The following is a 13,764-nucleotide window of genomic DNA, read 5'->3' on the forward strand; positions in this document are numbered from 1 at the left end:
CACTGCAGTCTTTGGTCTTAATCTGTCGCCTGTGCCTGGCGTTCAGCAGATGCTCATAAACATTTACACAGAATTGCACTGAGCAGTCAGCGGGGTGTAGACAGGGACAGGTGCCCAGGGACATTCCTTGGGCAGCCCCTCCTCCTCCAGCAGCCAGTGTGGGTGGCTGCAGTGGACCAGTGGCCCCAGAAACAGGCACGACGAGTCGGGCCAGAGCCGTGGAATCCTGTGGAGAGGGACTTCCTGGCGCATGCTCAGCAGTACCACCCTTTGGTACCCACTTGCAGGAAACAAGTCAACCACATGAGACGTGTTACCACCGGAGGTAGTGAGAAGGGTTTTAAGACTTTTGGGCAGTCACGTGATCTGATCAGATCTAGTCTTCAGAAGATGGTTCTGCCGACTGGCCTGGAGGACAGGTTGGCAGGAGGCTGTTAGAGTCATCCAGGAGAGGGGTGACCAGGGGTGGATGAGGCAACCCCGGGAGGTCTGGAGGGTCAAGCCTATGGCCAGGTGTCAGTGTTGGAGCTGGTGCCAGCCTCAAGGTAGGAAATAACAAAGAAGGGCAGAGGCCAGAGGAGTAGAGGAGGGACAGGTCGGAGATATCTTGGGGTGGAGTGGCCACAGCTTGAGGTGACCACCAGCATGTGAGGCTGCGGGTCAGAGGTGTCTTCCTCACTCCATTAAGCAGTACTTGCAGTGACCCAGGCCCCCTTGCAGTCCCATGCTCACTCTCGCACATGCACTCCCACTGCACGTATGCTGGGATGGAAGGAACCATCTCACTGGGTCCACAGGGCCAGCTGCCGACCCTGCAGATGTTCCAGGCAGCAGGCTGATGGCTCCCAGCCCTCCAGAGCCTGTCCAGCTCACACAGGCCACCATGCAGCAGCACCAGTCTGGGTCGCCCTTCCCTGGCGTGGCCCCCAGGGTTACCCCAGTTACGTGTTTCCCATGCCCGTCTTAAAAGGGCTGGGGCTCGGGGGCAGTTCCCTGCAGGGGTCCCTTCCCCGGGCTCTGCCCCATCCCCTACTTTCGTGGTGCAGACAGTTGCAGGGCATGCGAGTGCCTGGGTGGGGAGCTGCCCCCACAGACTTTCTTCACACTGTTGGTAAATTTACTTGAGCCATTTTGTGGACCCCAGCTGTGGAGACACCCCAGCGGACTCAGACCAAGGCGCCCTCACCTCATCTCCTCACTCTGGTCTTTTGTTCTCTGCCACCACCAAAAGATGTCCTTTAGGAAAATGAAGCAGATAAGCATTTGGCAAATCCCCGCAGCTGTGGGGCTGGGGGAGGAAAGGTGAGAGGACGCTCATCCTGGCCCCTCGTAGCATTTTTGAGGGGAGGAGGGCGGAAGGTACCCTTTGGCAGATAGCCACCTGGGCCCTGGTGAGAAGGCTGTGGAACAAGTGAAAAATGTTGCAAGCCAAGTACCAACATGTTGAGAAGGAAGTTGCACTGAGAGGTCACTTCTGTGTGACAGCTGGAGGTGTGGGAAAGAGGCAAGACCGCAGATCTCTGGAAAGAGATCCAAGGTTTCCGATCTGGGGCCGGGCCCTGCAGATGTTCATTGGATATTTTTTTTCAGACCCTAAATATTTAGAAACGAAGGTGGAATGTTTTGTGGAGTGGGGAGTTGAGGCCGCTCACTCGCAAGCCGCAAGCCGAGCTCTCTCCCTGCTGAGCAGCGGGCGCCGGCTCGGAGCTTCAAGTGGTGGAACTCCAGCAGGGGCACCTGCTCGCGGTCCTGGCAGGGAAGTCCTCTGACTCGCGCTTGGCAGTTAGGCGAGGCGGTATGATTTAGCAGGGGAAAGAGGCCTGGGGCCTTCCTTCCAGATGTGGGGAACAGAGGGGCCCGGGCCAGACTCGGTGTGGTTTGGGGAGTGCTTTCTCGCTGGGGGCGGGGGGACGCAGCCGCAGCCGCAGCCTGCTCCCCTGTGCCCTGAGGTTGCCTGGGTTCAGAAGTCGAGATGCTTCAGCAGCGTGGCTTCTGTAGGGATGGTTTGGTTTGCAAGTCCGGTGACCTTATGTGGAGTGACCCAGTGTCTGATTGAGAAGGAAAGCTGGCGAGACTGCCTCCCTGTGACCATCCCCCACTAGGAAGGTTGGGCAGGAGAGGAACGGAGCAGGGATCTGAGGGAGGGAGGCGGGTGAGACAGGGGTGAACACTGCTCGGAATTTCCAAGCCTGGATTGTGGTTTGTCCTTGATTTTTCCGGTAAAGAACGGGGATAAAGTTGAGCAAGGGGAGAAGTCTCATGGAAGAAAACAGGTTTTGGAATTGTCCAGACCTTGTTTCAGATCCTAGCCTAGTCTCTTTCCAGCACTGTGACCTGGACAGACCACTTCCGTTCTCTGAAATTCAGCATTTTCACCATAGAGTTAATAATGCCTATTTGGAAGGATTGTTGTGGAGTAGAAATAAAAAACCATTTTGACGCATGATGTATGCTCAGTAAATGATAGCTGTCCCTGCTCCGACCACATATCATGCAGGCAGAGACTTTTCCATCTTCTAGAATTTATACAGTTTTAGGCTCGATTAAAATTTTCCTAAGCTGGGCAAACTGAACCTTCCTTGAGAGGCTGTCTGACCACTGTCTTCTGGCTTGACAGCATGTCAAGTCCTGGCCTACAGCCCAGCTCTTACCCAGAGTGACCACGAGGCTGCTGCTGGCTTCTGCGCGAGAGCCAGGACCGGAAGAGTACTGGGAATGGGGCTGCTGTTCAGCCAGGCGCCGTTCTGGGCATTGTGAGTGTATTAGCTCATTGAGTGCGAGGTGCAGGCAAGGAAATGGGGGCCCAGGCAGCCCAGGGTCTCACCCCTGGGCTCCAGAGCAGGAGCCGTGAGCAGGGGCTGGCTTCCTGCAGGGCCCCGCCCTCCAGGCTGTGCTCACTGGAAAATGCTGCACGGCCGGAAGATACTCTGCTTCCCTTTTGAGGGAAAAGGCCTGCTTTCTAAACACTTACCTGTGTCCTTGGCATCTCCAGGCTACAGAGAGGAGCAGAGGTGCTTGATGGGGACACGTGGGCTGGGCTCTGACTTCAGACTCGGTTGGAACCACCTCGTGGAACATCTGTGCGACCACAGCACATAAAAATGTTTTCCTCTGGCAGCCACTTTTATAAGGATGTAATAATATCTGCATTGCAAAAATAGTTCTATTTTTGGCAGGTCAGCATTGCCAGCAAGCTGCCCCTGACCAGGTGTGGAGGGAGTTGACTGGGGTGCAGGAAAGGGGGCCGCGGAAACATGTCGGTGTGCCAGGCCTCTGCCCCCACCCCAGCACCTCTTCTTCCTTCCTTTCCTCCTCCCCCCCACCCCCTGGGCCCTGGTGGGCCTTGGCCTTGGCCTTGGGCTCAGAACCCCTGCCACCAGCTCTGCAGTCCCTTGTGTCCTCCCGGGGGTTCGGCCTTCTCACCCACCCCAGCCCCGCTGCCCAGAACTGTTTTACCTTTGAGCACGCAGCACATCCAGCTCTTCCCTTTGTTGGAAGGCAGCTCTTGATTCTGAAGCGGAGACGATACCCCAGAGGTCAGATTGCTGATGTGACTTGACTTACCCTGGTGGCCCTGAGCCCTTTGCCATCAGTCTTGGCCTCACTTTGGGAGGTTGCTGCTCTTTTAAAAATGGAGCCCTCATTGAGCTCAAAGCCTCATTACTTCCCTGGGGTTGCCAGGCCTCTGCGGTCTGCATGGAGCTGGGGATGGGGAGAGACCCATTTGTGGGAGGACATACAGTTCATTTGGGCTAGACACCCAGGTCTCTCCCAGAAGAGCAGCTCTGAGACACCCTCAGGCCAGGCACAGGAGCCTCTTCCCCGTGGTTTGGGGGAAGAATACGTAGTCCAAAGACGCCTTTGAAAAATGGGTAGATAGGTCAGGCACTGTCCCTCCCAGGGAGCGCCCCTAGCCCCGGTTCAGCACGCCTGGGTCTCGTGGCAGCAGGGATTTGCTCAGGGCCCAGGGCAGTCCCACAGACACCGTGGCTCTGCCCAGGCTGGGGCACCAGTCAGACCTGAAATGGTGAGGAGTGGTTTCACTTTGAAGTTTGCTGCACTCTCGCCTCTGCTGTTTTGTGGGGACCCTTGGAATCTCTGAGGATTGAGACCCCCAGGATCCCTGGACCTGGGATGGCTCAGGGCCTGGTGTTAGGGGCAGAGCAGCTGAATGCTAGCATCTCTCTCCCTGTCTTCCTTTTGGCCAGTCCTCAGAAAAACAGACTTGCCAGAACCAGGCGTCTTCATTCTCAGAGATAGTCCCTTGACTTTGCAAGGGCCTCGTGAGGCCTTAGGTTCCAGGCTGTCACTCTACTTCAGGTCCCCCTTGTGGCTTCTTGACAAATGGCCACCACATTTCTCCTCAGACACCTCCAGGGCCCTGGGGCTCATTGCTCTCTGAACAGACGGCTGTCACAGACAGCTCTGTCCCCCTCAGCAGTGACGTGGGTCTGCTCCCCCTGCCAGACAGCAGTCCTACAGAGCACAGCCGGGATCTCCTGAGTCTTTCCCTTCCAGCCTGAAACACCTGCCTTCTTTGCTATTTCTTGGGGCCAGGGTGTTCAGATGTTTAAGCAGAAGAACCCCAACTTGTCCCTGGCTCTCTGAAGCCACACTGAACCCAGCCCTGCAGTCCTGTGGCTGGGCTGGGACGGAACAGCGAAGCCTCACCCGGCAGCTTCGTCAAGTGCTGGGGGAGGGAACGTGCCCCTGATCTGGGCACCAGTAATAGCTTCATTGTGGTCCCTAAAGCTGTGAGAACACTGCCCTAGCAGCCACATCACATTCTTACCGAGCTTAAAATCGTCTAAAACCACGAGCCTCTTCTTGGGACTTGTTCCCCATTTTCCCCCTAGAGAGGTTAACGTTTGAGCCGAGGTACCCGGTGTGCGTGTGCCCAGGTGAGCGCACTCAGAACGTGGAGGCAGGAGGAACAGAGGCATCAGAGTCTGATGGTGCTGTCATCTGGGCAGAGCGGTTGACATCTTTAAGCTTCAGTTTCTTTAGATTTAAAGTAGTTATGAAGACTAAACGGAGTGGGGGACTGCCACCTGGGAAGCACTGTGCCCTTAGCTGACTCGTGTCTCCGGGTCCCGCAGTGACCCTCCTGACTGTCTCAACCCTTGATGCTGTTGATAGGGTCCTGTGAACCCTCTCAGCTGTGTCCAGGGCAGGTGGGCCCAGGGCCAGGTAGAGAATCCTGCAGGACGCCCTGGAGGCCACCCTGGGAACACGAGCGGGCATCGTCCAGCTGCGATCCTCAGCCATGGCCACGGGGTCTTAGGTGGGAACCTGCTGGTCATGTGATCTTATGAGAGGCCCCCTGATCCCCCAGGCCAGCATCCCCATCACAAAAGGAAATAAGAGATTCTCGTAGCAGAACGTGTTGGTAGCGAGCCCATGTTGGCTCTTGGAGATAATCTGATTTGAAAATGTGCCAACTGGTGGTTTCTTAACAGTCCCATCAAAAATTGTTGTCTGGATCAATGTCAAACGTGTTTAATTTCCAACCCTGATCTTCCTTCTGTTATGAAAGTAGAGTCAGCCTCTGCCCTCCTCCAGCGTTCCAGCACCTCCAAAGTGCGCTGTAACTTTTCAAGGCTGTCTGTGTCACACAATAGGGTTTGTCTGACTCTGGAAGCTTAATCACTTGAGTGACCTGGTGCTGTCCTGCCATCTGCTTGTGCCTCTGTCTCCCCATTAACCGGGTCTGATCTACCTTTCCTGGCCGGAAGATTGTTCTCGCTGATGGATCAGGGAAGTGAAAATAGGTGAGGAGCAGCAGAGGCCTGCATCCTCGGAGCCCACCACGCACCTGCCCTGTTCTTCCGGCTCTGACGGCAGTTAACCTCCCACCTTTGCTCTGCTTTCTTCACTAGTCTGAATTCACTTTGAGCTCTCGCCTTCCTGATCCAGGTCTGATCTTTTCATCCTGTTCCTTGATTACCTATTTCAGCTTCCGTGTTTTGTTTCAATAACTGGTGGTGGGAGCGACGGCGCCACTCAGTTTAGTTACAGCATTTGTTCACGTAGCTCCTCCGTTAGGGGTTTATAAACTCGTGAGGGAAGTAAGCCATAAACATGGGGGGAGTGGGAGAGATCTCGACATCATGACTGGCTGCTCATGTCTGGAGTCAGCGCTGTCTCCCCTCCCTGCCTCCTCCTCTTTCGGTTCTCAGAGTACTGATCACTGGGCCAGAACTGACTCTGCCTCAGACTCGAATCGCTGGGTCTCACCTCCTCTGTCCTAACCAGTGGCCTGGATTGAGATTCTGTTGTTCAAGTTCCCCACTGTCACTCAGCCAGCCTCGCAGTCTCACAGTAGCAAGAATGCAGCCTCTGAAGTAAGGACGGCTTTGACCCGGGTTCTGCCATTGCTACCTGCGTGACCTTGGGTGGGTCGCCCCATCTCTCTGAGCCTCCTGTCTGACAGCAGGGTTGTTGGTCCCTGCCTCTGTAGCTGCCGGTACAGGAGCACTGGAGGCACGTTGGAGGCTCACCTGTGACATCAAGCCCCAAACCTGGGGTGGGACAGCCTAAGCCTGGCAAGGGTGGGTGGTCACCTGTCCCCTCCCTGCTGTGGGCTTGTGGGGGTGGGGAGGGGGGTTGTGCGCCACCAAGGACAGAGGTAAGAGACTCTCCCCTGGAAATGGGGATTCCACGTGGCCACAGGCTGGACTGTTTGTGACCTAAAACACGAGTCATTTGGTTCCCCCACTGGAAAAGAGGCCACGTGCCCCCACTGCTGGCCCTAGGCCTGCCAGCACGAGTCACAGGCCTGTGCCATTGCCCGGCTCTCTCTGACTCAGAGGAACGTTTCTGTCTCTTGCAGATGGAGAAAGATGAAACCGTGAGCGACTGCTCCCCGCACATAGCCAACATCGGGCGCCTGGTAGAGGTGAGCAGGCCTCCCGGGCTCTCTGGGCTCCGAGTCACTCCCACAGTGTGGGACCTTTCTCCCTGAAGCCTGTTTGCGGGCTGGCTGGCTTCCCTGCTTTCTTCCACCCTGCAGCAGCCAGCAGCACGTTTCTCATTTTTGACCCCAGCCTCGTGTTTTCTGAGGCTTCTGACCTGGGTGCAAGCAGGGCTCAGCTCCAAAGGCACCCCCTTTGCCGCCCCCCCAACACATGCTCTCAGAAGACTCAGCTCCCGGAGCGGGAGGGGTTTGGCACAGCAGTGGAGCGCATGCTTAGCAGGCATGAGGTCCTGGGTTCAATCCCCAGTGCCTCTATTAAATAAATAAATCAATACCCCTAATTAGCCTCCTCCCCAAAACAAACAAAAAAATAACTAAAAAAAAAAAAAAAAAAAAAAAGACTCCTCTTGGAAAGTCCTGAGCCCCATTCCGCTGGGTGCAGGTGGAGACCTGAGCTCAAAAAAGCTTGAAAAGCAGATGTGGGGATGCCAGTAGGCTCTGCCGTAGCCTTCCCCTCACCCCACCTGAAGGAGGGGCTGCCCTCCAGCTTCACAGAATTGTCCACAGTCAGTGAGGGGCTGAGGGGTGGTGGTTTGGGTTAGCCCGGCTCCCAGCCACGGTCAGCGTTGGCCACCAGCACCTGGGTTGGCTTCCTCGGTGCCCAGGGCTGGAGAACAGGTGTCAGAGCTCAAGTTAGAGGCCCCCTCGCCGGCTTTGGCGCAGGCTTGTGTCCCCCCCTCTGTGGTCACAGCGGGCACTGCAGGGTGCGGGGAGGGAGGCGGGAGGGTGTGGGCCTCGGGACTCCTAACTGTTGCCAGCAGTCTGACTGACCTCCCTTCCCAGGACATGGAAAATAAAATCAGAAGTACGCTGAATGAGATCTACTTTGGAAAAACAAAGGACATCGTCAATGGGCTGAGGTAATGCACCCCAAAGCACAGGTTTTGGAACCAGAAAGATGTGGAATGGGTCACTGCTTAATAGCGCTATGGCCTTGGGTCTCAGTTTCCTTGTCTGTAAAACAGAGCTAAAGTGCCCACCCTATAGGGCCGTTACTGCAGACTTTGAAAGGTAAGGCCCTACGCACACAGTTTGCACTCAGCATAGAGGCTGGTTCCTACCACCTTTTTTATTTCCCGGGGCATGTTCACCCAACAGTATTGGTGCCCTCATCCCAGCAGTTGCCTCCTCTCAGTCCCCCAGCCTTTTGAGTCCCACCTACAGAATCTGCCCAGCCCTTTTGGCTCTGAGGCCCGAAGTTGCCGCTAGACCAGACCCTCCAGGTGCCTGGGGGAGGCATGCCAGCAGCCTCCTGGTTGGCTGCGTTTTGCGGCAGCAGGGTGTATCCCACAGAGAGAGTTCCCCAGGCCGCTGTTTTCTGGAGAGGCGCTGGCCGCTGCTGCCCCTCCCCACCTGTCTTGTGCCCTCAGTTCTGGCCCAGGTGAAGGCTGAGGGTGTCAGGGGCTCACTGGGTCCTCAGGGTTGTGGTGGGCAGAGCCGGTGGCCAGAGCCCCTCCAGGGACGTCAGAGGCTGCTGTGGAGTGAACCCCAGGCCTGGAGTCAGGAGGCTGGCATCTCCTGCAGGCTCTGTCCCCCTGAGCTGTGTGGCTCCTCCCCATGTCCCTCTGCCCGTCAGGGAGTGGGGCTCCTGAGGGGAGTGGGTGAGATGGAATCTGTCTGCAGCCCCACATCCTGCGTGAGTCCAGGGGTTCACGCTCTGCCCTTGGCTTCCAGCCCTCTAGCCCCACTCTGTGGGCAGCTCTCTCCTTTTGGGCCAAAAAGAGAGGCAGAAAGCAGCTCCAGGGGCTGCCCTGGCTTGTGAATTTGGTCAGGAGACAGATTTTTAGCCTCCCACTCATACAATTGGAAGAGTGGGGTCCCTCATCAGCTTCCTGATTTCCACCCTGCCTGTGGGGCACTTGGTCTGGCCCCTGGTGGGTGTGAGCCCCTCCCCTCCCCTCCCTGCAACGTTACTCTCCTCTGCCTGTTGAGCCTGGGGCCTCATAAGTCATCTCTGTCCGGAGCTTCTTAGCCTGGGACCCCTGCACCATCGACGCCAGACGCACCCACCCACCTGCACGGTCCTTGAGGCTCTAAGACTAGAGGGAGCTGCACAGAGCCCGCGGTGGGTGGTTTGAGCCCTTGAAAACCGTGACCACCGCTCAGGAGAGCTCCAGGGCCACGACCTCCACACTGCCACCCCCAAGCGGCTGTGGCCTTGGTGACACGCCCCTCTTCTGCCTGTGTATCCCCTGTACTTCCTCCCAACTGCTGCCCCACCCTGTGCTCCTGGGCCCGCGTCCTCCCCTCCTGCTGCACTCACTCTGCACACTCTCTGTAGATCTGTTGACGTTATCCCCGACAACCCCAAGTTTCAGCAGCTGCAGAGGGAGCTTTCCCAAGTGCTGACGCAGCGCCAGATCCACATCCAGCCTGATAATTAAGCCGCTCCAGGTACCCTGCCTGCGAGGCGTGCGCGCCCGCCCACTAAACAGGACTCACCAACCCGCCGACACCGCCCGACCACTTACACCCCACTAACCCTGTGTCTCCCGGCTGCCAGCAGCCACGTTAACGTGTAGATTCGCCCCACGTAACATGGACCCGTATCACGCGTGTGTGTGTGTGCGCGCTTTGCACTCTGGGCTGGGGCGGTGTGAGGCAGGTGGGCGGTTTGGGCTTCTGCTCCTGAAGAAGCCCAGTCCAGGGGATGCCTTTGCCTCCCCATCAAAGCCGCTCGTCTGCCTGCTCTGATGGCCCTGCCTTCTGCTCCGCCCGCGGCTTTGGGGCAGCCTCTGAATCTGCTGTAGACGGGGCCTTGCCAGCTCTTCCACCAAGGACCCCAGAAGCCAAATAAGCCCCCTTCTCAGTGGGAGAGGGTCTGTTAGGGGCCAAGGACCCCGCAGACCCGTTGCCTCTGGAGCTGCTGGGACCAGCATAACCCTCCGCCCCAATGAGCTGCAGCTGTCCTCTTAGATGCCTGACGCTGCCGGAAAGGAGAGCAGTCTTGCTTGTTGACAGTGGCTGAGAACCGTGACTTGAGCTTGTGACAAATGCAGATGTGTGAAAGCAGCCAGCATCCCGGAGCGGAGGAGGCAAACTGGTTTTTACAGAAGGGGTTTGGGAACCGGGCCGGGCAATGCTGCGGAGCCCAGGGTTGGGGGCTTTCCCCAGGCCCCAGGGGCTGGACTCAGAGGCCCCGACCTGGAAGAGGCTCCGTGGAGTTTTGGGGGCCGTGGGTAGAGGGGCACTTATGTAACCAGGCGGGGTGCTCTTCTGCGTCCTGGGATTTCAGCACAGTCTGGTCAGCATGTGCCAACCTCAGGCCCCAGGCATCTGTCAGCCTCTGGCCTCGTTCTGGGACAGTCACACTCCCATCACAGCACTGAGAAACCCCTTCTGTAAGGTGTTCCACGTGGTGCAGTTTTCTCCCCAGCCCCTCAGCTTTTAGGGTGGGTCTAGAATCTTTTGGATCCCTTGCCTGGGCCAGTCCCATGTCCACCCACTGGAGGCTTTCTGACAGAGACCCTGCCCCCGCCCCTCCCCCCCAGCAGTGGGCAGCCCGGCACCTGCTGTCCAGAACGGGTCCTCCCTCCCGCTGCCTGGCAGTGACTTCCCCGAGCTCTGTCCCCTCAACAAGTGTCCTGCTCCTCATACCTCCAGCTGTTCCAAGCCTAACGTCCGTCCCTTACCTGGTTCTAACTCTGGACATTTCTCCTTTGGGAAGAAAGGGGGCCCCGCTAGCCTGGTGTGCTCCTTCCCAGAAGAGCGACACCCCTACGGGCCAGAGCTGTGTGGGCTGCCTCTCTGCCCACTGCGTCCTCCCGCTGGGCATGGTAACCTCCCATGGGGAGCTTTCCAGTGGTGGTCTTCTGGTGGTTGGAGCCTGAGGGCCACCGGGGCTGGGGTCTGACCCTTCCTTCGGCCTCCACAGAGCAGGGCAGATCCTCAGAAATGTGGATTTCAGCAGTCTCAGCCAAAAACGTCTGCATTTCTCCTGGGAGTTTTTCACTTGCACACAGGCTCTTTCTTGTCTCTGCCACCTCTTTGCCGTTTCCAGGGTCCTTCCCATGATGTTTCTAGGACTCAGCAGCCAGAATTCCCCTTGGGATTCTTCCGTTTCTCCCAGGTCCTGCTTCATTGTACTTCACTCACAGTCGGCAAAGGGGGCTGCTTTTTGGTCCTTCCTTCCTGCTCTTTTTCTCGGTCAGTGCGTATCAAGCGTGATTTCGAAGGAGCAGACTGTCCACTGCATTCCTGAGAGGCAGCCTCCCAATCTTTCTTTCCACTGCTTTGAAACTCTTGGAAAATTTATGAATAGGTTAATATGTTCTTGGTTAACCCACACATTGGGTACTTCAACCAAGTTATCATTCAGATAATTGCCGAGGCATCTCTCTGAGCCTCAGTTTCCTCATCTGTAGATTGGGAATGATGCTCAGACCCCTCCAGGATGCTTGTGAGAGTTAAATGTGTGTGTGAAGCACTTTGTAAATTGTACAGCCTTTACAAAGCTTAGTTGTGCACTTTGTCGAACCCGACGTAAGTGAACATTTCCCCTCAGATCCAGGATTGGATGGCAGCGACCCCGGGCCCTAACCCCAGCCCTGTGCTGCCTCTTGAAGTTGCGGCTGAGGGATTTCCTTGGCCAAGATGGTGCCTCACAGCAGAAGCATGAACGTGCTTGCCATCCAGGTGCCATTCAGGCCATGAACACAGTGGGCTCAGATGTCCAAGGGGCTGAGGACCAGCATTGCACCCGCCTGCACTTGGGGGAGCAGCGAGTCCCCTGCTGGGCAGGGGAGAGGTCAAGGGGAAGGTTTGTGGTGGGGTCCTTGTGGCCCAGAGTCCTTACCTCTCGGCCCCCGGCCTGAGTCCACCGCTGGTCTGAAGCCCAGAAGGTCTTTGCTGCGTCCTGCTTGGAAGCCACTTCTGGTCCAGGCTGATGTTAGGACCTGTGCCCAGAGGAGTGGGCTAGGGTTCTGGTGGCCAGGTCACCCCAGCCTGGTGCAGAGGTGGCCTCCCCTGTGGTGCCCGGTGAGGTGCTGAGGGCCCGGCCTCGGGCTCCAGGCCCCTCCATGTCCTGTCGGCCGAGCTCCTGGAGCAGGTGGGGGCTGCATGGTGGCCCTCAGCCCCTCGCTGCCGCCCTCTTCTGTTGTACCTGCTGATGACAATTCTTCTCCTCCCTGGCAGGTCTGTGCAGACTTTTGCAGACAAATCAAAACAAGAAGCTCTTAAGAACGACCTGGTGGAGGCTTTGAAGAGAAAGCAGCAGTGTTAAGCCTCTGCCTCCCACTAACCGGACACGCCGTGCGCTCGTTAGATTCCTTTCTTAGAAACTCGTTTTCTGCTCCCTGCCCTCGTCCCCTCCCTCCCGACAGGCCACGTAACAACTTGCATCACCACCGCACAGCGCCATCTCTCCCTGAGAATAAACCCGATAAACACCCTTCTTGTCTCTGAGGCCTACTTCCCACCACATTTTGCTATCAAAACTCTCGATATTTCCATAGAGACCGTGTTTTTTTGTTTGCCCCGGCCCCCTGTCTCCCCACCACCCCTTGTTTATAGGCATAAAATACACTGTCTGTCTGCCTTCCTTCCCTCCCACCTTTTTGTTACATTGGTGTAAAAAATGTAAAACAAAAAAATTTTATGAAATAACTGTGGTGTGTGAAAGATAGAAGAAAAACTGGAAATCTGATTCCACGTGTGTTTGGGAGTTGCTTGGGGTTGGGGTTGGGAGGGACAGGGGACAGCTCTGGGAGGAAGGAGAGGTGGCCCTCAACGTCGTCCCGCCAGCCTGGCCCCTGTCCTGCGGAGACCACACGGTGGGGGCGCGGGGCGCGGGGACCTGCGGACCGTCCTGCTCTTCTGGCCAGGTGCTTTTCTGTCAATTTTTATGGAATGCAAAAGGATTTTTTGTTTTATTTTGTTTTTTGTAAAGCTTAAAAAAATCTACATCTTATACTTGAGCTTCCATACTTAAAAAAAAAAAAAAAGGAAAAAAAAGAACAAAAAAAATAAATAAAAAGAAACTGGGACGCAGTTAGCCCTGGCCTCGTGTTCTTTATCACTGCCTCACTTCCCAAGCTTGTGTGGGCTCGGCAGGGTGTTGAGCAGAGGAAGTGGGGGCCTGCATGGTGACTGAGGAGGACGGAAGGGGCCCTTGCAGGATGCCCCTACTCTGAAGAGCTGGGGCCACTTGAATTCGCTTCAGGGTTGATGAGGTGGGGGCTGCTCCCGGGCCCCTTGTGTCTTCTCGGCAAACACCTGCTGTGCGCAGGCAGGTCCCCGTGTGTCCAGAGACTTTTGCACGGCCCTCGGGGATGGAAGGAAACGCCTGGGACCCCACAGATCTGCCGTCCTGGTTTCTGGGCTGATACCAGGGTGTCTGGCCGGGCATCTGGGCCCACACCTTGGCTAAGCCCCTCTGGGTTGAGGTCCCTGGATCCCTGTCTCCTTGGTCCCAGCTTCTGTCTGCTTGATCTGATGAGAAAGTTTGCAGATGGGGCATGTCTCTGTTGAGTGTGAAGTACCCCAGATGTAGACAGGGAAACAGAGAGGTCCCTGTGCTCAGTGCCTTCCAGCACCAGGTGAAGGAGATGCGGCTGCTGGGCAGGGGAAGGCTGGAGCCCATCCTCACCCCCACCCGGGGATCCTGGGCAGGGGGCCCAGAGCCCGTGTCCACATGTGTGCAATGGAAGTGACATCCTCATGGGATTGCAGTGGGACAGGGCCTGGCATGAACACGAGGCCCTTTTTATGATGTAGTCAATCATGTGACCAGAAGTAACGCCCGAAAGCCGAAGTGACTGACACTTGCGAGCCTGGTCTTACTCTTCCTT

General features: G+C 56.7%; 1 protein-coding gene across 3 annotated transcripts in view; it reads left to right on the forward strand.

The window, feature by feature from the left end:
- The window catches only part of CAPZB (capping actin protein of muscle Z-line subunit beta), a 130,908-nt gene extending 117,940 nt beyond the window's left edge, over positions 1–12,968 (forward strand). For 2 of the 3 annotated variants that reach the window (XM_074377295.1, XM_010957447.3), the window contains exons 7-10: positions 6,833–6,898; positions 7,760–7,836; positions 9,258–9,370; positions 12,110–12,968. In XM_074377295.1, the coding sequence (XP_074233396.1) occupies positions 6,833–6,898; positions 7,760–7,836; positions 9,258–9,360 (246 nt within the window). In that variant the 3' untranslated portion in view covers positions 9,361–9,370; positions 12,110–12,968. The remainder of the gene's footprint in view (positions 1–6,832; positions 6,899–7,759; positions 7,837–9,257; positions 9,371–12,109) is intronic. The other variant, XM_010957448.3, reaches the window with a different exon arrangement.
- The last annotated feature ends 796 nt before the right edge of the window (positions 12,969–13,764 follow it).

This window comes from Camelus bactrianus, chromosome 13, assembly GCF_048773025.1.
Source record: "Camelus bactrianus isolate YW-2024 breed Bactrian camel chromosome 13, ASM4877302v1, whole genome shotgun sequence".
NCBI classification, from domain to species: Eukaryota; Metazoa; Chordata; class Mammalia; order Artiodactyla; family Camelidae; genus Camelus; species Camelus bactrianus.